The sequence below is a fragment of the Mobula birostris genome, chromosome 11, assembly GCF_030028105.1.
Source record: "Mobula birostris isolate sMobBir1 chromosome 11, sMobBir1.hap1, whole genome shotgun sequence".
NCBI lineage: Eukaryota > Metazoa > Chordata > Chondrichthyes > Myliobatiformes > Myliobatidae > Mobula > Mobula birostris.
In genome coordinates this window covers 68347844-68371222 of record NC_092380.1, presented here as the reverse complement: position 1 = coordinate 68371222, position 23379 = coordinate 68347844, and the positions used below count along the sequence as shown (strand labels likewise).

The window sequence follows — 23379 nt, the reverse complement described above, 5'->3', positions numbered from 1 at the left end:
ATCCTCCATTAAGGTTCCCTCACCCCTTCTCCTCACCTGTCCATTACCTTCATCTGGTGCCGCTCCTTTCCCTTCTTCCATAGTCGACTGTCCTCTCCTATCAGATTCCTTCTTCTTCAGCCCTATACCTCTTCTACTTATCACCTCCCAGCTTCTTACTCTATTCCACCCTACCCCCATCACCTGCCAGGTTGTACTATGTCTCTTCCACCCCCTCATCTTATTTTGGCTTCTGTCTCTTTCTTTTCCAGTGCTAATGAAAGGACCTCAGCCAGAAACATCAACAGTTTATTCCTCTCCATAGTTGTTGCCTGACTTACTGAAGTCCTCCAGCACTTCGAGTGTCTTGCTCTGGTTCATTACAATTCACTGCACAAAACATTTCTTTTTCATTATCTCCCTCCCGGATTTGACAGAGAACTGACAGATTTAAAAGCAACAAGCAGAAGCTAGTGTCAAAAGGTTAATTTTGAAAGAGCGAAATTAGAGCCAGTTTTCTTTGTCTCCAATATTAGGTGGAATGTGGTATTGCCTGAGATTTTCTCTCTCCCTTTCCTTCAGGAAGGTCACATGGCCTCTGGAGTGTGTGGATTTGGGTGAAGGGAGGGAGGGAAACGATGCAATGTGCGCTAACAGTGCTGAATGAGAAACACATGCACTATGAGTGAGTGTGGAGTTACTGGGTCTGTCTGACTGCGGAATCGTACAGAGAGGGAGAGAGAGCTGAAGGGATTAATACTGCAGTTCGCATGAGAAACCCAAAAAGAAAACTTTACCCAACAATAGGAGACCTGCGTTTTTAGGGGGGGGGGGAAGCTTTTGCTGTACTTATAAGCTATTGAGCTTTGGTACAAGAAGAGACACTTATAGTCGGAGAAAACGGGAGAAGACTTTTTCCTTTGTTTTGTGTTTGTATGATTTACACTGAAGGACATGACCAGTGCAGTCTTTCGGAGAGGATCTAGCAAAGAGGGTTTGAAAAACCTCTTGCGGTAAGTGAAAATGTGCCCGAAGGATTTATTGCCCTGCTAGAATTCTATATGGAACATTTAAGATATATTATGTATTTGTAAGTGAAAGATTTGTCCAGGAATTCAGCTTTGCGTATTGCATTTGTACACAGATTGTATTTTTGTGTGTAGATGTGCTAACATTATATTGCAGTATTTTAACGGGTATAGTACTGCAGATCTACACATTTCATGAGATTTGCTGAGGATTTTGCATGAAAATAAAATTCACTTCAATTTATTTTGGAAAGGGTTTGATTCAGAGTTCCAGACGTTTTGAATTTTCCTGTTTCTCAAGAGCTACACAATACATTGAGTCAAAGGTTGCTTCCTCAGCTGTGTATCTCTGCTCTGAACCCATAGTAGCTTTCATTCTGCTTTTAAACTTGGAACATTACAGAGATTACCGGATTTCCAGCATTGTTGCTTCAACTAGTTTTACAACGTTTAATCTTAAGACGCCACCATTCAAAAGAAAAGTTTATTCTATTCATTTAAAATGCTTGTTATAATTTACATGAAAGTACAGTTATGTCATGATATCACATGAAACCATTATAACAATAGTTACAGTTAATGGTCCATGCAGAAAGTCGAAAAAAAACATCTCCCCAAGTTTTTACCCTCTTTCCCATTTTTATAAATCTCATTAGCTACCCATCTATCTCCCCATCTCCCACTTTTCCTCACATTTTTCTCTAGCCCTCTGTGTGTCTGTCTCTCACTTTTTATTTGGCTGATTGTTCTGTTAATATCTATGCAGTAATTTGCTAATAATTGAGATCTTCATTTATTATCCATTATTTTAGCTGCTGATAAATTGATCTAAGATATTTAATAGGATGCTAATCTCCCAGGGGTTATTATCTCTAATTGCGAGCCATCAAGGTACAATGTGGATAGGCAAAGTAAGATGGGACTGAGTCATAGGAACAGTAAGGAATCTGTTCTCTCATTCAATGACGTCATGCTGACTTACAATTTAACTACTTCAGCCTATTTTTGCACATTTACCTTCAAGTTTTTGATTAATAAAATTCTGTTATTCAGATTTAAAATTAACATCAGTTGAAAAGAGTTCCAAGCCTTTATGATCCTTTTCAGGTATTGTTTCTTTAACTTCATTCCTGAAGGACCTGGCTCTAAATTTCAGACAAAGTTCCCAGGATTCACCAACCAAACACATTTGTTCTTCCGTCTACGCTATCAATACCCTTTATTATGTCTAAAACTTTGAAGTCAATCACTCCACTTAAATATCATATTTCCAGAGAATTGTGCTGATCTTTTGTATCTTTTATCATTTTAATCTTGGAATCCAAGTATTGATCCACTATCGTGTGTCCCTGATCCATGCTTCTGTGGCAACTAGGAGCTATATGTAACCTTAGAATACATTTTACTGTTAGATTGGTATAAGGTTGCTGTTGTTATAGAGATATAGCACAAGAATGGTTGGTTGAGCAACTGATAAATCCACTGTTGCTGTAATTGGAAAATATCATCGTAAGTTCGGAAATGAAGTGCAACATGAGCAAGACAGAAATGAAAGAACTGAAAGAGCTTTAGTCTCCAGTGAATCCTAAAATAAAAATTAACTTTCCGGGAAATGGTGGGTTGTATCGATGCAACAGTTATGGCTGCAAAAAGCTCTTTGTAATACAACTACATTGACGTTATCCTCACCGTCACATTCAGCTGTGCCTCAAGGAGAGCAGGTGGCTTCAGTGAAGTGGTTGTGCTTGTCTTGCATCTGAGATTGAATCAATTTATCTGTGTGGAATAAAATGGTTTTTAGTCTGCAACCAGCTTTTTAGAAAATTTCAAAATAAACTTTATAAAATATTTACACAAATATAAAATACACTGTATGGCACTTTGCTTCTGTAGTGTGGTTGAGTCTCTATATTTCATTGTAATTAATTCTATACAGAGGTACTGTTCGCACATTTTGTGTACGTAGTACCATTGCCACATCTGCATTCCTAGGATGACACTAATTTCAGGTGCCTTCAAGGCTTCTCTCCTGGAATGAGACCCTCAGTAATGTCCAGAATAAGGAGGTGGGGAAGTGGGAGGAGTAGGATAGCAGGTGAGAGGGAAGATGGGTGGGTAGGGTCAGAGGTGATGATGTAAAAAGACAGGAGGTGACAGGTGGGAGAGATGAAGGACTGAAGAAGAAATCTAATGAGAGGAGAGAGGACCGTAGAATGAAGGAAAGAGGGTGTATGTGAGTTGTGCTGGATATTTTGGATGGTCTGCTCACCATCTACCTTGTCTGTCCAACAGTGCCTGCAGGAAATTCCTTGCTGACTACTGCCAGATTTGTGGTCCAAGGTGTTTTCCTGAAAAGGTTTCTGTGAAGAATGGGTTGTGTGGCAATGTCCAGCTGATTGAGATGTTGCACGGCAAATGCCTATCCTTCACAATAACCTTGTGCTTCATTGATTCCACCGAGCAGCAAAAATGAAGTTCCTAATGTCATCACAAATTTTGGAGATGTGTACTGTCATCCAATTCCTAAATGGACATTGAACCCATTAACACTACCTCACTTTTTAAATGTTATTAACAGTAGAAAATTTGCAGATGCTGGAAATCCAAGCAACACGCACAAAATGCTGGAGGAAATCAGCAGGCCAGGCAGTATCTCGGAAAAAAGTACAGTTGACATTTCGGGCTGAAACCCTTTGGCACGACTGGAGAAAAAAAGCTGAGGAGTAGATTTAAAAGGTGGGGGAGGTGATAGGTGAAACCTGAAGGGGGAGGGAGAGGATGAAGTAAAGAGCTGAGAGTAAATTGGTATAGGAGACAGAAGGCCATGGAAGAAAGAAAAGGGGGGAGGAGCACCAGAGGAAGATTATGGGCAGGTAAGAAGATAAGGTGAGAGAGGGGAAAGGGAGGCCCAAACGGAACATAAGGTGTTGTTCCTCCAACCTATGTGAAGCCTCAATAGGAGGAGGCTGTGGGTATCAGAATCGGATTGGGAAGTGGAATTAAAATAGGTGGCCACTGGGAGATCCTACTTTTTCAGGCGGATGGAGTGTAGGTGCTTAGCGAAGTAGTCTCCCAATCTATGTCAAGTCTCATTGATATACTGCGTAGGGAGCACCAGATACAGTTCAGGTGACCCCAACAGACTCACAGGTGAAGTGTCTTCTCACCTGGAAGGGCTGTTTAGGGCCCTGAATGGCAGTCAGAGTGGAGGTGTAGGGGCAGTTGTAGCACTTGTTCCGCTTGCAAGGGTAATTATTTATTTCTGCACTATTTTTAATTTAACTATTTAATATACATATATACTTTAATTGATTTACAGTATTTTTTTATATTATCATGTATTGCATTATACTGCTGCTGCTAAGTTAACACATTTTATGACATGTGCTGGTAATGTTAAACCTTATTCAGATTCTGAATTGTTTTTGAGTCAGTTTTAAGTTTTCATGAACAATGATGGTTTTTGCTTCACTTAACAGCGTACTAATATGACACCAACATCTTGCATCTATGTAGCAGCTTTACAGTGAGGGGGAAAGATTACATGGTGTTTCATAGAAGAGCAAACGGAGTGTTTGCTTTGTCTGGTTTTGTTGGCTTTAGATACTATTTCACAGCATCAAATAAATGCTAATCGCATTAGTTTTAGAAGCACTTGATGCATGGATTTCATGGTGATAATAGGACAAAGGAGTACTGCATATGAATGAAAAAGAAAATGTTAATTGCTGTCCTATGAAAACTGCAGGAGAACAAGCCTCTAAAAGGCCTGGAGTAAACAATCCTTTTCAGACCCTGCCTGTTAAAAGCTCTGTGATGTTCTGCCATGCTAGACACTTCAGTCTATTAGCAAAATGAGAGACTACTGATAGATGCATTTAAGATGCAGGAACAGAATCATTTCAACATGATGTTAGCATCGCAGAGCATTCCTTATCACTGTTGTGGGTGAATGAAAAGCCCCCCGGGTGGTATTAACCGGAACCTCTTTTGCTTTTAGCTTGGTCTGATGCAATCCAATCTTTTTACGCCTATGTATCTTTATGCGGTATCCAAACAAACTGATGTAAATGTTTCAAGGCCAGCTTTTGTTGACATTTGCTGATTAGTTTGGAGCTGAGCCAGGTGGACCCGTGATATTTTCAAGATTTTCAGTTAAACTGGTCTCATTTGCAGAGTAAGACCATGCCATTTGGCCCTAAGGGTCTGCTGTGCCATTTGATCACAGCTGTTTTATTATCTTTTTCAAACCCATGTTCCTGCCTCCTCCCCATAACCTTTTGTGCTCTTACTAATCAAGAACCATTAACTTTCACTTTAAATATACCCAATCACTTGGTTTCCCCAGCCAATTGTGAAATGAACTACCCTCTGGTTGAAGAAATTCCTCCTCACCTTTGTTCCAAAGGGGCATCCTTTTATTCTGAGGCTGTGTCCTCTGGCCCTGGACTCTCCCACCATTGGAAACATCTGCCCCATGTCCACTCTATCTATCCCTTTCAATAAGATTCATTGAGATTCCCCTCATTCTTCTCAACCCCAGTGAGTGTAGGCCCAGACCCACCAATCTCGCATGTTAACCCTTTCATTCCTGGGACCATTCTCGTAAATCTCCTCTGGACCCTCTCCAATGCCAGCACATCTTTTCTTAGATAAGGTGCTCAAACCTGTTCACAATACTTGAAAAGTGATCTTTATGGAGGAGGGGCAGAATGGAAATAGCGACAAACTTTTATACTACAAACAAGAGAAAATCTGCAGATGCTGGAAATCCAAGTACCACACACAAAATGCTGGAGGAACTCAGCGGGCCAGACAGCATCTATGGAGAAAAAAGTACAGTAGATGTTTTGGGCCAAGACCCTTCGGCAGTCCTGATGAAGGATCTCAGCCCAAAACATCGACTGTACTCTATTCCATAGATGCTGCCTGGCCTGCTGAGTTCCTCCAGCATTTTGTGTGTGTTCACTCCCCTCTACTTTTCAGTCCAGATAAAGAGTTTCAATTCAACATATATGAAGTTCTATTTCCCTCCACAGATTGCTGCCCATCCCATTGAGTTCTCTGTGTATTGCTCGAGATTCCAGCATCCGGAATCCCTTCTAATGCCACTATGTACATATTAGCCTGCAAACAGCAGTAATCATTGAAGAGTTTTTCGTTGTCTGGTCCTTTTTCGTGGTCTTACCCGTCTATTACTCTCCTCACCCGGATGCAACTATCACCCGCCAGGTCTGGCTCGATCCCTTCTCCTCCCCTCTTTATACTGGTATCTCCCTTGTATTCCTTCAGTTCAAGTTCAAGTTTATTGTCATTCAACTGTACATATACATTCTGTCAAATGAAACAATGTTTCTCTGGACCAAGGCGCACAACACAGTACATACAATTCACACACAACACATAAAGTCATATTACCACTGGTAAGTTAACAAATAATAAGATGCATTTGCGACACAAGTTAAAAAGTAAACAGTATAATGCCACTGGTGCTTCATGCATGCTGTGACCTGGATGGTGGTAGGGAGTTCAGTAGTCTTGTGGCCTGGAGGAAGAGCTGTTTCCCATCCTTACAGTTCTTGTCCCAATGCTACAGTACCCAGTACTATGGATGGGAGAGATCACTGAGAATGCTCAGAGCTCTTCACACACAGTGCTCCTGATAAATATCTCTGACAGATGGAAGAGGGACCCCAGTGATCCTCTCAGCAATCCTTGCAATCCTTTGTCGGGACTTGCAGACAGATGCCTTACAATTCCTGCACCAGACAGTGATGCAGCAGGTCAGGATACTCTTGTTTGTTAAAGTTCATTGGTGACGGGAACAGTGGGAAGCCTCACTCACGTCAATCTCCTCAGGGAGTGAAGACACTGCTGTGCTTTCTTGATCAAAGAGTTGATGTCAAGGGACCTGGTCATACCGTCTGTTAAGTGCACTCCCAGAAACTTGCTGCTTTTAACTCTCCATAGGTGAGCCATGTATGTGCAATGAAGAGTGGTCAGCCTACAGCTTCCTAAAAGTTCAAAATCATGTGTTTGGTCCTGTCCATGTTGAGACTCAAGTTGTTCTGCTCGCACTATTCCACCAGGTGCTCCAGCCCCTTTCCGTACGCCACAACATTCCTCTAGTTTTTTTTAACAGCTGCGCAGACCAACCATTGCTCTGAGCAGGAACTTTTTACAGGGCCTGAAAACCGTGTGGTCCTTTAATAAAACATTATGTAAATGAAAATTCCAGCTGTGTGTGCGTGGGAGCATTTCAGTTACCGTGAGGCTGTGCACCCACATGGCTTAGAGGAAACTGTGGCCCTGTATCATTGTTGTTGGTGAGGCCAACTTGATGATTTTGTTTGAATTGGACCGAGCTGTGCAGTCATACGTCATCCCCAGGCTGAGCACGGAACCCTAGGGGCGCCAGTGCTCAGCGTGATGGAGCTGAAGGGGATTCTCCCAACAGGAAGTGATGCACAGGGTGGACTTGTGGTCAGTCTGAATGCTCTGCCTCATGCACTTCACAGAAAGGGCTGTATTTCTGTCAAGAAGTCCAGGAACCAGTGACAGAGAGGGCTGCTGATAGACAATGACAGTTTATGCACCAGCCTTTGGGGGATAATCATGTTACACACTGAGCTGAAGTCGATAAACAGCGTGCTGGCATACGAGGCACCGTTTTCTGGCTGGGCCAGGATGGCGTAGAGTGCAGAGGCTATGACATCATCAGTGGATCGATTTGAGCGATAAGCCAAGTGGAAAAGATCCTGTGTACTAGGATGATGTGAGTTAATGCAATCCAGCTGCTCAAAGCACTTCATTACTGATGAGGTTAGTGTCACTGGATGGTAATCACTGAGGTAGGTTATACTAGCCCTCTTAGGCACCAGGATGATGGTGGCCACCTTGAAGCGTGAGTGGACAGTGGACTATTGCAGAGATAGAGCCTGCTCCTTGTTGGGGGTGGGTGTGGTGGCATTAGGGGACTTTCCTGTCAGGCATGTTGTTCCATGAATCAGTGTAAAAGACATTCAGCCTAACAGGAAGAGTAGAATCACTGTCTTTGACATGCAGGGTGGACTTGTCAGATTGTATTAGTCTGAATGCCTTGCCACATGGGTGTCACAGAAATAGCTGTATTTCTCTGTGAATAATTACGTTATCGCCTTCCTGATGGCACAGAAAAGTGCAGCCTTACTGACCTGAGAGCTGTCTTAAACCCCGATCTGAAGGCAGCATCCCAATCTCTCAACCATGCTTTTTATGCACGCTTTGAAAGGGAGAATGAAATTACAGCTGTGAGAATCCCTGCAGCACCTGGTGACCCTGTGAGCTCTGTCTCGGAGGCCAACGTCAGATCGTCTTTCAAGAGGGTGAACCCTCTCAAGGCGACAGGCCCCTGGTAGGGCTCTGAAAACCTGTGACACACAACTGATGGGTGTGTTCAAAAACATTTCCAATCTCTCATTGCTACATTAGAGTTCCCACCTGCTTCAAAAGGGCCACAATCATTCCAGTACCCAAGAAGAGCAGGATGAGCTGTTGTAATGACTATTGTCCAGTAGCACTCACATCTACAGTGATGACTTGCTTTGGGAGGTTGGTTATGGATAGAATTAACTCCTGTCTCAGCAAGGACCTGCAATTTGCCTATTGCCACAATAGGTCTACAGCGGATGCGATCTCATTCGCTCTTCGTGTGGCCTTGGATCACTGGGACAATACAAATACCTATGTCAGGATGCTGTTTATTGACCACAGCTCAGCGCTTAACACCATCATTCTAAGGTCTGATCAAAAAAACTCCAAAGTCTGTGTCTCTGTACCTCTCTCTGCAACTGGATTCTCGACTTCCTCACTGGAAGACCACAGTCTGTGCAGATTGAAAATAATATCTCCACAGTCAACACGGGTACATCTCAAGGATGTGTGCTTAGTCCACTGCTCTACTCTCTCTGCATCCATTACTGTGTGGCTAGGCACAACACGAATGCCATCTATAAATTTGCTGATGACACAACTATCTTTGACAGAATTTCAGATGCTGATGAGAAGGCGTACAGGAGCAAGATGTATCAGCAAGTTGCAGCAACAACCTTACACTCAGCATCAATAAGATCAAAGAACGTATTGTGGACTTCAGACGGGGTAAGATGAGGGAGTATACACCAGTCCTCAATGAGGGAACAGAGTGAGCATTTTCAAGTTTCTAGGTGTCAGTGTCACTGAGGATCTATCATGGGACCAATGTATCGAAGCACCTTCAAAGAAGGCATGACAGCGTCTATATCTCATCAGGAGCTTGAGGAGATTTGGTATGTCTCAAAAGACACTTGCACATTTCTATAGATGTACCATGGAGAGCATTCTAACTGGCTGCATCACTGTCTGGTATGCGGGGGGGAGGGGAGGCACATTGCACAGGATTCAAATAAGCTGCAGAAAGTTGTAAACTCAGTCAGCTCCATCATGGGCATGAGCCTCTCCTGCATCCAGGACATCTTCAAGGAGTGATGCATCAAAAAGACAGCATCCATCATTAAGTACCCCCGTCACTCAGGACATGCCCTCTACCATCAGGAAGGAGGTACAGAAGTATGAAGGCACACACTCAATGATTTAGGAACAGCTTTTTACCCTCTGCCATCAGATTTCTGAATGGATATTGAACTGATGAACACTACCTCACAACGTTTTTTTTTGCAATACTTATTTAAGTTAACTTTTATTTATATATATCTATAAATACAAACTTAAACTGAAGTATTGCAATGTACTGCTGCCTTATAACAACAAATTCCATGACATAAGCAGTTGATATTAAGCCTGATTCCCATTCTGAATTCTGTTGTCAGCCATGGCTTCTGATTTGTGACAATGGCCCCATAATCAAAAATCATTGATTTTCATTCTGCAGGTTCTCAAAGAGTGACTATTTTGTTGATGGATAAGAGGGTGCTTTTGGAAACTTGTAACACCATTTTAGGCCAAAAGTGTGTAAGTTATTTTTCTAAAAATGACGAACTTGGGAAAATATACTTGTATGAAGTTAACATACCGAGTTATTCAGGCAAAAGAATTTTCATTTTATTGAAATCAAAGGAACCAAATTTCAGGATTGTGTTTGACTAGCAGTTGATATATTAGCATCTGTTTAGCTCTAGCATCTTTAAAAATCACTTATTCGCCTTGTATCATAACATGGAATCGTGCCCTCGACCCTCCTAATTTCACCAATGTAAGCAACACACACAAAATGCTAGAGGAACTGTTTACTGTTTTCAGTGAATAAATAACCATGCTAATGTACAGGTTATTTTTGTGCTTGTCAATTAGTGACCATCTACACACATTCATTGAAGTTTATAGCACATCTTAAGGCTACACCCACACTATGCTGGATAATTTTGAAAACACCGGTTTCGAGTAAAAACGACAGGCGTACACACTAAGCGTTTTTCAAAATATCTCTGTCCACACTAACATGGATATTTGGGCGAATCTCCTCTACTGGGCACGTGCAGGACACACAGAAAAGAAGCGAAGAGGAAACTGTATACAGTACTTAGTGCAAGTTTGTCCAGTTACAGAGTAAAAAAATTGCTCTTGCCTCTCGCGCAGGAGGACTTAAAACTAAAAAAAAATACTGGAGCATATGGAGGCAACCAACAGGGAGTTCACGGACAGTATGACCCGGCTGACGACCAACATTGAAAAACTGACTAACTCTGTTGCATTAATAAAGCACCTTGTTAAATGTATAAAACATGTCTGCATCAGTGTTATCTTGTATTTCCATACAATGTTACATTAGGCTGTTACACATCTATTGTCTGAGAAGTACTTGTATAAATAGGTAAACCACCTTCATACAAGCAAGGACAGAAAACAGGGCAAAGTGAGTATACTTATTTATTCAGTAAGCTATGGGTCAAAGTATTTGGTGAGTACATTTCTAACTCTTCTGGCTTCAGTCTTGTTGCTGTCTGTTCTGAAACTGTTAGGTTGTGTGGGGGGTTGCGTTCAAGAAAACTACAAAATGCCGCGCTGCCGCCATCTGTTCCGGCACATCATGACAGCGTTTTTAAATAATCAAAAAGCTCACTTTACAATTTAACTCTCACGCCGTTCACACTGACTGCGCGTTATAACAGCCGTCCGGCAGTGCTTGCGCAGTACCAAGCAGAAGCAGAAAAAGCATTGTTGTTGTGGAGTTGTCATGACAGCGTTTTTAAATCTCTCCGTTTACCCCATCCACACTACAACAGATATTAGGCATTTTCGAATTTCTTCACTCTGGAGACCTTTTCTGAAAATCTCCGTTTTCGGGGGATGAAAACGCCGCTTTAGTGTGGACGGAGGGTCAAAATGAAGAGAAAAAACTTCGTTTTCAAAATTATCTGGTGTAGTGTGGACGTAGCCTAAGAGTTTTTAGTGAAACACCACCCACCTTTATGTGCGTTATATCATTTGTATCTTTAACCGTCTCTGGGCTGCAGGTTTGATATCAGTGCAACCTTTTTGACCTGACTGTGATTGGAAATGTATTGAAGTACTTTCTATTTTTATATTTAACAATAAAACAACATATAAAATGTAAGATGCAGTTTGGTGGATACCTAGGAAATGTTAACATTTTTAGATAAGATCATACTTCAGTTGCCAGTGTGTTTTTTATAAATTTCTATTAACCAAAGAGCAGAATGGAGAAGACTTGTATCACTTGTTGATCTTGGGACATAATTTATTTTGTCCATTTATAGCATTTAGGCATCACCATTAACGCTTACTGCCAATCTCAAATTACTCTGGTCAATTAGAGGTGAGCTGTCAGCTTGAACATTTACAGTCCCCAACGCAGAGGAAGTCCCATGTTACTCCCGGGTAAGGAGTTCCAGGATATTGACCCAACGTGAAGAAGGAAAGGTTGAGCAACATGTACAAAATGCTGGAGGAACTCAACAGGCGAGGCAGCACCTATGGAAATGAGTACAGTCGACTTTTAAGGCCGTGACCCTTCCTCAGGGCTGGAGAAAAAAGGGTGAGGACAGTAGAGTAGGTCATGGAATAACATGTCAGAATGGGGATGGCTCCTTGACATGTCACTCCTTGGCCTTCTGTACTGTCATGATGAGGCAACAGGTTGGAGGAACAGCTCCTTATATTCCGTCTGGGTAGCCTCCAACCTGACGGCATGAACATCAATTTCTCCAGCTTCCAGTAATGGCCACCCACACCCCACTTCACCATTCCCCATCCCCCTTTCCATTTCTCACTTTATCTCCTTGTTTGCACTCTCTAGTGCTCCTCCCCTCTTTTCTTTCTTCCATGGCCTTCTGTCCTCTCATAATAGACTCCCCGTTCTCCAGCCCTGTATCTCTTTCACCAATCAATTTCCCAGCTCTTTACCCCCCGGCCCCCGGCCCCCGGCCCCCCTCCCCCCCCCGGTTTCACCTCGCACCTTGTGTTTTTTCCTTCCCTCCCTCCCCACCTTCTAACACTGACTCCTCATCTTTTTTTCACCAGTCGTGATGAAGGGTCTCAGCCTGAAACGTCAACGGTACTCTTTTCCATAGATGCTGCCTGGCCTGCTGAGTTAGTCCAGCATATTGTGTGTCTTGCTTGGATCTTCAGCATCTCCAGATTCTCTCTTGTTTGTGGAAGGAAAGGTTGATCTACGAGGTGGAGGAGTGGCCATGTACCTGCTTCCCTCAACCCTTTAAATGGATGATACTGTTATGTGGAAGAATTTGGGAAGAATTGTGATGGTGTATAGCATACTGTACATACTGTAGCCCTGGTTCACGAGTAATGGAGAGATGATAGTGGTGTGTCAATCAAACACACTGACACAGTGTTGTTGATGGAAGTTGTGGAAGATTTCTAATAATAATGCAATTGACAGTCAAGGGGAAATGGTTAGACTCCCTTTTCTGATGGTCATGGTCTACCACTTGTGTGTCTGTGTGTTAACAATTCTCAATGTTGAAAATCTCAATATTTACGATCATATCAGTAAATACAGAGGTTTTAAAATTCTCTGCCTGCAAATCTGCACAGAGATCCACTGACTGCAAGATTGAGAAGACAGTACAGTTGAATGCATGGCTGAGGAGGTGATGCAACAAAGAATCACTTTAAATTTTTGGAGCATTTGTGACCTTTCTGGAGTAGGTGAGAGCTGTACAAAATGCATGATTTAGACCTTAAAAGAGCTGAAATCGAATTGTTGAGGTGGTTAGTCCATGCCACAGAGAAAAGTGTAAAATAAGTTTTGCAGTGAGATGGGGATCTGAAAGTACTTTCAGTAAGGAGAGAGACCAAGTTGCACATGAAAAGGAGGACGTTAATGAGTTTGGTAGAGAGAAAAAAAGGAGGGAGGTACAGACAACAAATAAATGTGCATTGCATAGACACTTATATGAATGCAAGGATAGTATACAAGTTAATGACTAGACAAAATAAGGTAAGTTAACAGCCTTTAAATGGAAGTATGACATGATGTAACTATTACTGCAGGGTGGTGAATCTATGGCACATGCAATAATTTTGTTGGCACATAGCATGCGGTGCCATCCTTTGACTCTTTACCTATAATAAAAAGATACATAATGCTGGTGAATGCAGCAGGCCAAGCAGCATCTCTAGGAAGAGGTACAGTCGACCTTTCAGGCCTGCTGCGTTCACCAGCAACCTTGATGTGTGTTGCTTGAATTTCCAGCATCTGCAGAATTCCTGTTGTTTGAGATACATAATGATTATCTTTATTGCCAACTGAAGCAGTGATGGGAAATATGTCAAAGAATAATGGCTAGAATGTGCCCTTTTTGACAGATTTCCAGAAAAGGATAAAATTTACCATACCACGTAAGAACATTTTTTGGAAGATTATCACCAGTTTGGGCATAAGCGTTCAACAAATTTCTCCATCCCCATAAATAACAAAATGCCAAGATAACTCACTCCTAGTTGAATTGTTTGGAAATGACACTGGGAGTGGGAAGTAAAATGAAAAGGGTCAGTGTTGCTGAAGAAGTACCTGCTGCTGTGATGAAGGATATTAAAATGGTCAACAAAGATCTCACATTGGTACAACAGAGGGACAATAAAAGGATAATCAGACTGCTAGAAGTATACTATTAACCCCAGACCATTAGGGGGAGATAGAGAGCAAAGATGCAGTCATATATGAAAAGTTCAAAAACAATTCCATATTAATAATAAGGGATATCAATATGTTAATATTAACAGGACCAGAATGGCCTAAAAGGTATGGAGGATGCAGAATTCCTACGATGTATTCAAGCAAATATTTTTAAATAAGTACATAGCAAGCTCAACAAGAAGTAACGGAGATGAAAGATTTCTGAACTTTTGGGAATATTTCTGGAGAGATGGAAAAAAGGAAATTTTTTACTGATCATGATTATACCTGATTAGCAGAGTAATGGAAAAGGGTAAAGATTCAACTGAAAGTAAAAATTCTCAACTGTTCTGAATCTGATTGTATTGAGTTAAGAAATAACTTGACAGGAACTGGCTGGCTGAAAATGATGTGATATAGTGTCAGTTTAAACACAAACAGTAATTCTGCAGATGCTGGAAATTCAAGCAATACACATCAAAGTTGCTGGTGAATGCAGCAGGCCAGGCAGCATCTGTAGGAAGAGGTACAGTCGACGTTTCAGGCCGAGACCCTTCGTCAGGACTAACTGAAGGAAGAGTGAGTAAGGGATTTGAAAGTTGGAGGGGGAGAGGGAGATCCAGAATGATAGGAGAAGACAGGAGGGGAAGGGATAGAGCCAAGAGCTGGACAGGTGGTAGGCAAAAGGGGATACGAGAGGATCATGGGACAGGAGGTCTGGGAAGAAAGACAAGGAAGGGGGGGGGGACCCAGAGGATGGGCAAGAGGTATATTCAGAGGGACAGAGGGAGAAAAAGGAGAGTGAGAGAAAGAATGTGTGCATAAAAATAAGTAACAGATGGGGTACAAAGGGGAGGTGGGGCCTTAGCGGAAGTTAGAGAAGTCAATGTTCATACCATCAGGTTGGAGGCTACCCAGACGGAATATAAGGTGTTGTTCCTCCAACCTGAGTGTGGCTTCATCTTTACAGTAGAGGAGGCGTGTATAGACATGTCAGAATGGGAATGGGATGTGGAATTAAAATGTGTGGCCACTGGGAGATCCTGCTTTCTCTGGCAGACAGAGCGTAGATGTTCAGCAAAGCGGTCTCCCAGTCTGCGTCGGGTCTCGCCAATATATAAAAGGCCACATCGGGAGCACCGGATGCAGTATATCACCCCAGTCGACTCACAGGTGAAGTGTTGATTCACCTGGAAGGACTGTTTGGGGCCCTGAATGGTGTTCTCTGTTCTCAGTAAGGGCCTCACGTTTGTCCCCCTTCGCGCACACCTCAGCGAGTTCCGTGTTCGCCATGATGCGGAACTTTTCTTCCGCCGTCTCCGTCTCCGAGCCTACTTCTTCGGCAAGGACTCTTCCACCCCCAACGATGACCCCTTCTCCTGTCTTCAACCCTCCTCTTCTTCATGGATACCCCGCTCTGGTCTTCTGCCTGCTCTGGATCTCTTTATCGCTAATTGCTGACGGGACATCAACCGTCTCGACTTCACCGCACCTTGTCCCCATTCCACCCTCACTCCTTCGGAATGCTCTGCTCTCCACTCCCTCCGCACTAATCCTAACCTTATTATTAAGCCCGCCGATTAGGGGGGTGCTGTTGTAGTCTGGTGTACTGACCTCCACCTTGCCGAGGCACGGCGACAACTCGCGGATACCTCCTCTTATTTACCCCTCGATCATGACCCCACTAAGGAGCACCAGGCCATTGTCTCCCACACCATCACCGACTTTATCCGCTCAGGGATCTCCCATCCACTGCTACCAACCTTATAGTTCCCACACCCCGCACTTCCCGTTTCTACCTCCTACCCAAGATCCACAAACCTGCCTGTCCTGGCCGACCTATTGTCTCAGCTTGCTCCTGCCCCACCGAACTCGTTTCTGCATACCTCGACACAGTTTTATCACCCCTTGTTCAATCCCTTCCTACCTATGTTCGTGACACTTCTCACACTCTTAAACTTTTTGATGATTTTAAGTTCCCTGGCCCCCACCGCTTTATTTTCACCATGGATGTCCAGTCCTTATATATTTCCATCCCCCATCAGGAAAGTCTCAAAGCTCTACGCTTCTTTTTGGATTCCAGACCTAATCAGTTCCCCTCTATCACCACTCTGCTCCGTCCAGCGGAATTAGTCCTTACTCTTAATAATTTCTCCTTCCGCTCCTCCCACTTCCTCCAAACTAAAGGTGTAGCTATGGGCACCTGTATGGGTCCTAGCTATGCCTGCCTTTTTGTTGGGTTTGTGGAACAATCTATGTTCCGTGCCTATTCTGGTATCTGTCCCCCACTTTTCCTTCGCTACATCGACGACTGCATTAGCACTGCTACCTGCACGCATGCAGAACTCGTTGACTTTATTAACTTTGCCTCCAAATTTCACCCTGCCCTCAAGTTTACCTGGTCCATTTCCGACAGCTCCCTCCCCTCTCTAGATCTTTCTGTCTCTGTCTCTGGAGACAGCTTATCCACTGATGTCTACTATAAGCCTACTGACTCTCACAGTTATCTGGACTATTCCTCTTCTCACCCTGTCTCTTGCAAAAACGCCATCCCCTTCTCGCAATTCCTCCGTCTCCGCCACATCTGCTCTCAGGATGAGGCTTTTCATTCTAGGACGAGGGAGATGTCTTCCTTTTTTAAAGAAAGGGGCTTCCCTTCCTCCACTATCAACTCTGCTCTTAAACGCATCTCCCCCATCTCACGTACATCTGCTCTCACTCCATCCTCCCGCCACCCCACTAGGAATAGGGTTCCCCTGGTCCTCACCTACCACCCCACCAGCCTCCGGGTCCAACATATTATTCTCCGTAACTTCCGCCACCTCCAACGGGATCCCACCACTAAGCACATCTTTCCCTCCCCCCCTCTCTGCATTCCGCAGGGATCGCTCTCTACGCAACTCCCTTGTCCATTCGTCCCCCCCATCCCTCCCCACTGATCTCCCTCCTGGCACTTATCTGTGTAAGCGGAACAAGTGCCACACTTGCCCTTACACTTCCTCCCTTACCACCATTCAGGGCCCCAAACAGTCCTTCCAGGTGAGGCAACACTTCACCTGTGAGTCGACTGGGGTGATATACTGCGTCCGGTGCTCCCGATGTGGCCTTTTATATATTGACGAGACCCGACGCAGACTGGGAGACTGCTTTGCTGAACATCTACGCTCTGTCCGCCAGAGAAAGCAGGATCTCCCAGTGGCCACACATTTTAATTCCACATCCCATTCCCATTCTGACATGTCTATCCACGGCCTCCTCTACTGTAAAGATGAAGCCACACTCAGGTTGGAGGAACAACACCTTATATTCCGTCTGGGTAGCCTCCAACCTGATGGTATGAACATCGACTTCTCTAACTTCCGCTAAGGCCCCACCTCCCCCTCGTACCACATCTGTTACTTATTTTTATGCACACATTCTTTCTCTCACTCTCCTTTTTCTTCCTCTGTCCCTCTGAATATACCTCTTGCCCATCCTCTGGGTCCCCCCCACCCCCTTGTCTTTCTTCCCGGACCTCCTGTCCCATGATCCTCTCGTATCCCCTTTTGCCTATCACCTGTCCAGCTCTTGGCTCTATCCCTCCCCCTCCTCCTATCATTTTGGATCTCCCCCTCCCCCTCCAACTTTCAGATCCCTTACTCACTCTTCCTTCAGTTAGTCCTGACGAAGGGTCTCGGCCTGAAACGTCGACTGCACCTCTTCCTACAGATGCTGCCTGGCCTGCTGCGTTCACCAGCAACTTTGATGTGTGTTGATATAGTGTCAGTGGAGGATTATCAAGGAAGAGAAAGTGAGTGTTCAAGCCAAAAAGAAACAGGAGGGTGTACTGCATTTAAATCTCTGAATATTGAGGGCCAAACAGTGGGACATGGTTGAAAGTTGGTGCAGTATTAAAAGATTAAAGAGAAAAAAGCAAAATAAAATGAATACATAAATGAAGGAAAATGCAGTTTATTTTCAGAATGCATTGGGTTGGGGGTGTGTGGAATGAGGGTCTATATAAGGCAAAAAAGTACGTGGAGCCATGAAAATATGGGTGTGATTCCAAATGACTACATTGCTTATCTCTTCTAGAAAAGGCATCAATTCAGATGTTACTGTGAAGGGGGAAGAGAGTGAAATGATAATGCTAAGAGCATAGAATTAATAATAAACCATGCAGTCTCTCAGACTTGCTCTGTTTTTCAATATCATGACTGATCTTTTGCCTCATCTACTTTGTTCAATCCCCCTGCCCTCTGAATATAAGAGAATCACTGAGCTTGAACAGAGCACCCTCACTTTCTGAGGTGGAGATTTACAATTATTTAAATATATTTTATTTTAATGTTCCTTCACTTCAACTTAAATAGCTGAATTCAGATAGAGAGAAAATATTAAGTGAGTTAGAGATCTTCATTAATTAGATAAATCACCATGCTGGGATAAATAATGTTCTGGGCTACTAGGGGAGGAAGGAAGGAAATAACACACCTCTCATTTCCTATCCTCTGGTAACTACTGTAGTGCTGGAAACATGAAGGTTGGAAATGTGATATTTTTAAAAGGACAGGTCAGTCAGACAAATGACAGCATGAACTAAGTATTGCAGAAGATTTTGGGTGTGAGTTTGAATCATCTGTTAGAAATGTACTAAGGAGAACTGAAGAGGAAGGAACATTACATATAGCCAATATCAACCCTGGCTAATCTCACAGTTTTTAAAAAAAAGTTAAAACCAGTGAGGCCCAAGAGAAAGATCAATATAAAATTGATTGTGGAACAATGCAGTGTGGGTCTTTGTAACTGGAGGAATGCTGGCAGAAAGATACAACAGAACTTAGTGTTATGTCTGTATTTTATGCTGAAGATGGTTCTGGGCATAATTTGGACACAAGTTGGAAAACTGGGTGTGTTTTTGATAATGAAGTGAAAGGGTTTTTATTTCAGCAAGATGCAAATAGACTTGGTGGATGCCATAAGTCAGCGGTACCCAACCACCAGGCCGCAGACCAGTACCAGGCCGTAAAGCATGCGCTACCGGGTCACGAGGAAACGATATGAGTCAGCTGCACCGTTCCTCATTCCTGTCACACCCACTGTTGAGCTTGAACGCACGCGAGGTCATTACCTGCGCGTCATCCATGTCAGCGCGAGAAGGAGATCAACTCCTCAAGCTTGCAAATGACAGCGGGCTGAAAAGTATGTTTGACATAACATCTCTGCCAGCATTCTGGATCAAGGTCAAGGCTGACTATCCTGAGATAGCCACGAAAGCACTGAAAACGTTGCTTCCATTTCCAACATATCTCTGCAATGAATGCAACGAAAACTAAATTGTGGAATAGACTGGACATAAGGAACCCCCTTGGAGTATCACTGTCTCCCATCACCCCTCGATGGCACCATCTTGTTGCAGGAAAACAAGCCCAGGGCTCCCACTGATTCAGTGATATTGGTGTGTTGCAATGATTTTATATGTTCATACAGGGAAAATATGTGCTGTGTGTTTAATATCTAAACGTTACGTTAATATCTAAACGTTATGATGCTATTGACTTATATAACCATATAACAATTACAGCATGGAAACAGGCGATCTCGGCCCTTCTAGTCTGTGCTGAACATTACACTTACCTAGTCCCACCGACCTACACTCAGCCCATAACCCTCCATTCCTTTCCTGTCCATATACCTATCCAATTTTTCATTAAGTGATAATATCGAACCTGCCTCTACCACTTCTACTGGAAGTTCGTTCAACACTTACTTCAAGCTCCCCTGTCCTCCCCTGATAATTGACTTATGGCGTATTCATGCGAGAAAAATATGCGCTGTGTGTTTAATATTAAATTCTTTAGATAAACCCTTTGAGAAACAAAATTGAGTGTATTAGCCACTTATCACCTATATTGCTGTCGTGATTAACACCCCCCCCCCCCCGAACAGAATCGCCAAAAACAATTTGCAGGTAAGAAATCGGCACGAACACGCGTGCACACTGGCGCCCGTGCGAGGCTTCATGGTCATTGTAGTCTTCCTCGGGGCAAACCCAACGTTTTGACTGCTACCCTTGTCCATTAGCAACCCTACGCACCCCCCCCCATGCCCACCCCCGGTCGGCCGGTCAGCAAGAATATTGTCAATATGAAACCGGTCCGCAGTGCAAAAAAGGTTGCGACCTCTGCCATAAGTAAATTAACTACTGCTCACTTTGGAACTGTAAGGTGATGCATTTGGGAAGAGGAAACAAAAAAATGGGAGTGGCAAAAGACACTGAAGCCTCAGGAATTCAAGATCCATGAAGTTGAGGAAGATGAGATCATTAAGACATAAGGGGTACTTGTCTTCAGTGGTGGGAAAAGTAGAGGTGTTATGCTGGGATTGTACAAAAACTCATTCGGTTACTGGTATACTGATGGTTATGGTTCTGGCTTGCAGATAAAGGGAAATTTTATTGGAAAACTGAAAATGAGGTGAGATTTAATAATTGAAACAAGTTAGGGTGAGGAAGAAAAATTTGTCCCCTTGGTAGAGAGGTGATAGTAAATGGGCATACAGAGGGTTTAGAAATGTGTAAATTTTTTGCACAATTAGTAATGGGACTGGAAACTTGCTGCCTAAGACAGAGACCCTCATTGCATTTAAAAACTCCTAAATGAATAATTTGGGCAGTGTAATCTGTAAAGCGATGGACCAAGAACTGGAGGCATGAAAGTGAAGGTGAATTGACTTCATCGTGTGGTTTAATTTTTCTATAATTGTATGACTGGACAATGGATCTTTTGATCTGATCCATTTGTTAGAGAGTTTCTATGTTGAATGAGGGTCCATTTTTAAATTTTTATTGTTATTTATAGTTTTAAAGTTTTTTATGCTTGTTTGTATATTCAGCTGCTTGTCTGTAAACCTTTAGTAACTTGTATTTTCTTTACCTGCAAAGTTGAAGTGCAACTTAGTCAGTACCTAGTCGCAGAATCTCAGCGCAAGAGTGCTCAAATTCCTTTGTAACTTCTTAACTTGCCTTGCTTGTTGGTATAGGCTGCCCTTTCTGACCCGTATATCTGTGAGGAATAGCTAATAAAATGGTTGTAACTATAAGATGTTCACCCCATTCTTGACTTCCAGGGACCTTCTGGACAAATTCATGTCCAATCTAACATCTAGCTCTCCTTAGTTTGTGTAATCATGTGTTGTTACTTCACCAACTCTATTTTAGTTATTCCAGCTGCTGTTCGTAACACTTTCTTGTAAGCCCCAGATTCTGTATTAGTACAATACAAGGATTTGCAACAAAAAATCAATGTTACTGAATGTCATTTGGTGACTGAAAGTTGTTATTTGTGGGTGCTACACTGTTTCTGAGAATGTGACCCTGCAGTTGTATATGTTGCTAAACTAGAATAGCACTAAACTTCTAAGTAAGAATAACTTGTCTCCTAACTAGGGTTGCCAACTGTCCCATATTAGCCAGGACATTCCGTATATTGGGCTAAATTGGTCTGTCCCATACGGGGCTGCCCTTGTCCTGTACTTCTCCCGCTAAAGTAGGGCATTCCTATGAAACCGTACATAAGCCAAAATGCCGTAAAGTGAAGAAGCAGTTACCATTAACTTATATGGGAAAAAATTTTTGACCCAAAAAATAACCTACCAAATCATACCAGATAAAACCTAAGATAACACTAACATATATAGTAAAAGCAGAATCGGGAAGATTAAGCCAAAACCGATTTGTAGGAAAATATCAGCACATACACGCATGTGCACACAGGTGCCCGCGCAAGGCTTCATGGTCATGGTATCTTTCTCGGGGTAAACACAAGTGTCCCGTATTTGACTGCTACTTTTGTCCCTTATTTGGGAGTGAGAAAGTTGGCAACCCTACTCCTAACAGGAAAAAAATGTAAGAAGGTCGATGTGTACCAATTGGGATTAATGATAATCCCTTTACAGCACATCCCCAGTTTCAAAGATACATGGCTGGACATCTTCGGCTTACAGAATGTTTCGTAGATTTGGTGTTGTACTTCACTACCTACCACACCTTCATTGCCCCCTGGATAAGTTCTGTAAATTCATACAAGCTCATGACACAAGAGCCTTTGGTTCATCAGTAAGGTATTAATCATATTACACATTACAGCTCTGTTGTTGACAGCTGTTCTCCTACAGAAGAGTTCAAACAGATTGTGTTCCTATGACCTCACTGTTGATTGCGGGATCTTGCTGTGCCAAACTGGCAGCTGCTTAATTTATAGCAATGATTAAACTCCAAATAAACTGTAAAATGTTTTTTTTGTGTGGGGTCTTGAGGTTGGGCATGTAATTATATATGGATGTTTTTCCAATGTGTGATAGTCTGAGCTAGTCTTACTATGCTTGGGGTTGATTGCACAGAGAAGCGAGCATCCTGAATTTCATCTGCCAAGTTTTGATTAATCTGCCAGTGTCTTACCCCAGTATGGTTCCATCTGTTGATAACATGGTGTCCGCAGTGTCCAGTCATCACCAAAAAAGCATCCTTTTATCCTTGCTCAACCATAAACATAATGTGATTCACTAAGATTCTTATGCAAAGCTCAACATGCCCTGTGGTTTCTAAGTTTATAATTTAAAAGTTCCAAGTTGAAGGCTAGGAAATTAAATTGTTATTTATAAAGGTAACATTTAATACAAACAGAGAACATTATTAGAGCAACAAAATACCAGATTCTGGAAGTCAAAATTGGAAACAGAAGCAGAGTTAATTTTTCAGGTCAAGCAACACAGTTAAGTCCATATCTTTCTCCACTGATGGTTGCCTGACCTGTTGAGATTTCCTCAAACAGTTACCCCACTATGACCCCCCCCCCCCAATCTGCCAATCTGGCACAACTGCTTCTCATCCTGAATGATTTATCTTTCGGCTCCTCCCACATTCTCCAAACTTAAAGAAACTTAGGGGTTTGTCATGGGCCCAGCTATGCCTGACTTTTCGTTGGCTACCTAGAACAGTCTATGTTCCAAGCCTTCCCTGGTAATGCTCCCTAACTCGTTCAGTGCTACATTGATGACTGCGTTGGATGCTGCTTCATGCACCCATGCTGAGCTTGTCAATTTCATCAACTTTGCCTCCATCTTCCACCCTGCCCTTAAATTCACCTGATCCATATCTGACACATTTCTCCCCTTTCTCAATCTCTCTGTCTCCATCTCTAGGTGGAGGCAAACTGTCTACTGATGTCTTTTATAAAGTTACAGATTTCCACGGCTATC

At 42.9% G+C, this 23379-nt stretch overlaps 1 protein-coding gene across 3 annotated transcripts in view; it reads left to right on the top strand.

Moving 5' to 3' along the window:
* The first annotated feature begins 615 nt into the window (after nucleotides 1–615).
* The window catches only part of LOC140205159 (caldesmon-like), a 182661-nt gene continuing 159897 nt past the window's right edge, over nucleotides 616–23379 (top strand). For all 3 annotated transcript variants that reach the window (XM_072272445.1, XM_072272444.1, XM_072272443.1), the window contains exon 1: nucleotides 616–992. In XM_072272445.1, coding sequence (XP_072128546.1) covers nucleotides 934–992 — 59 coding nt within the window. In that variant the 5' untranslated portion in view covers nucleotides 616–933. The remainder of the gene's footprint in view (nucleotides 993–23379) is intronic.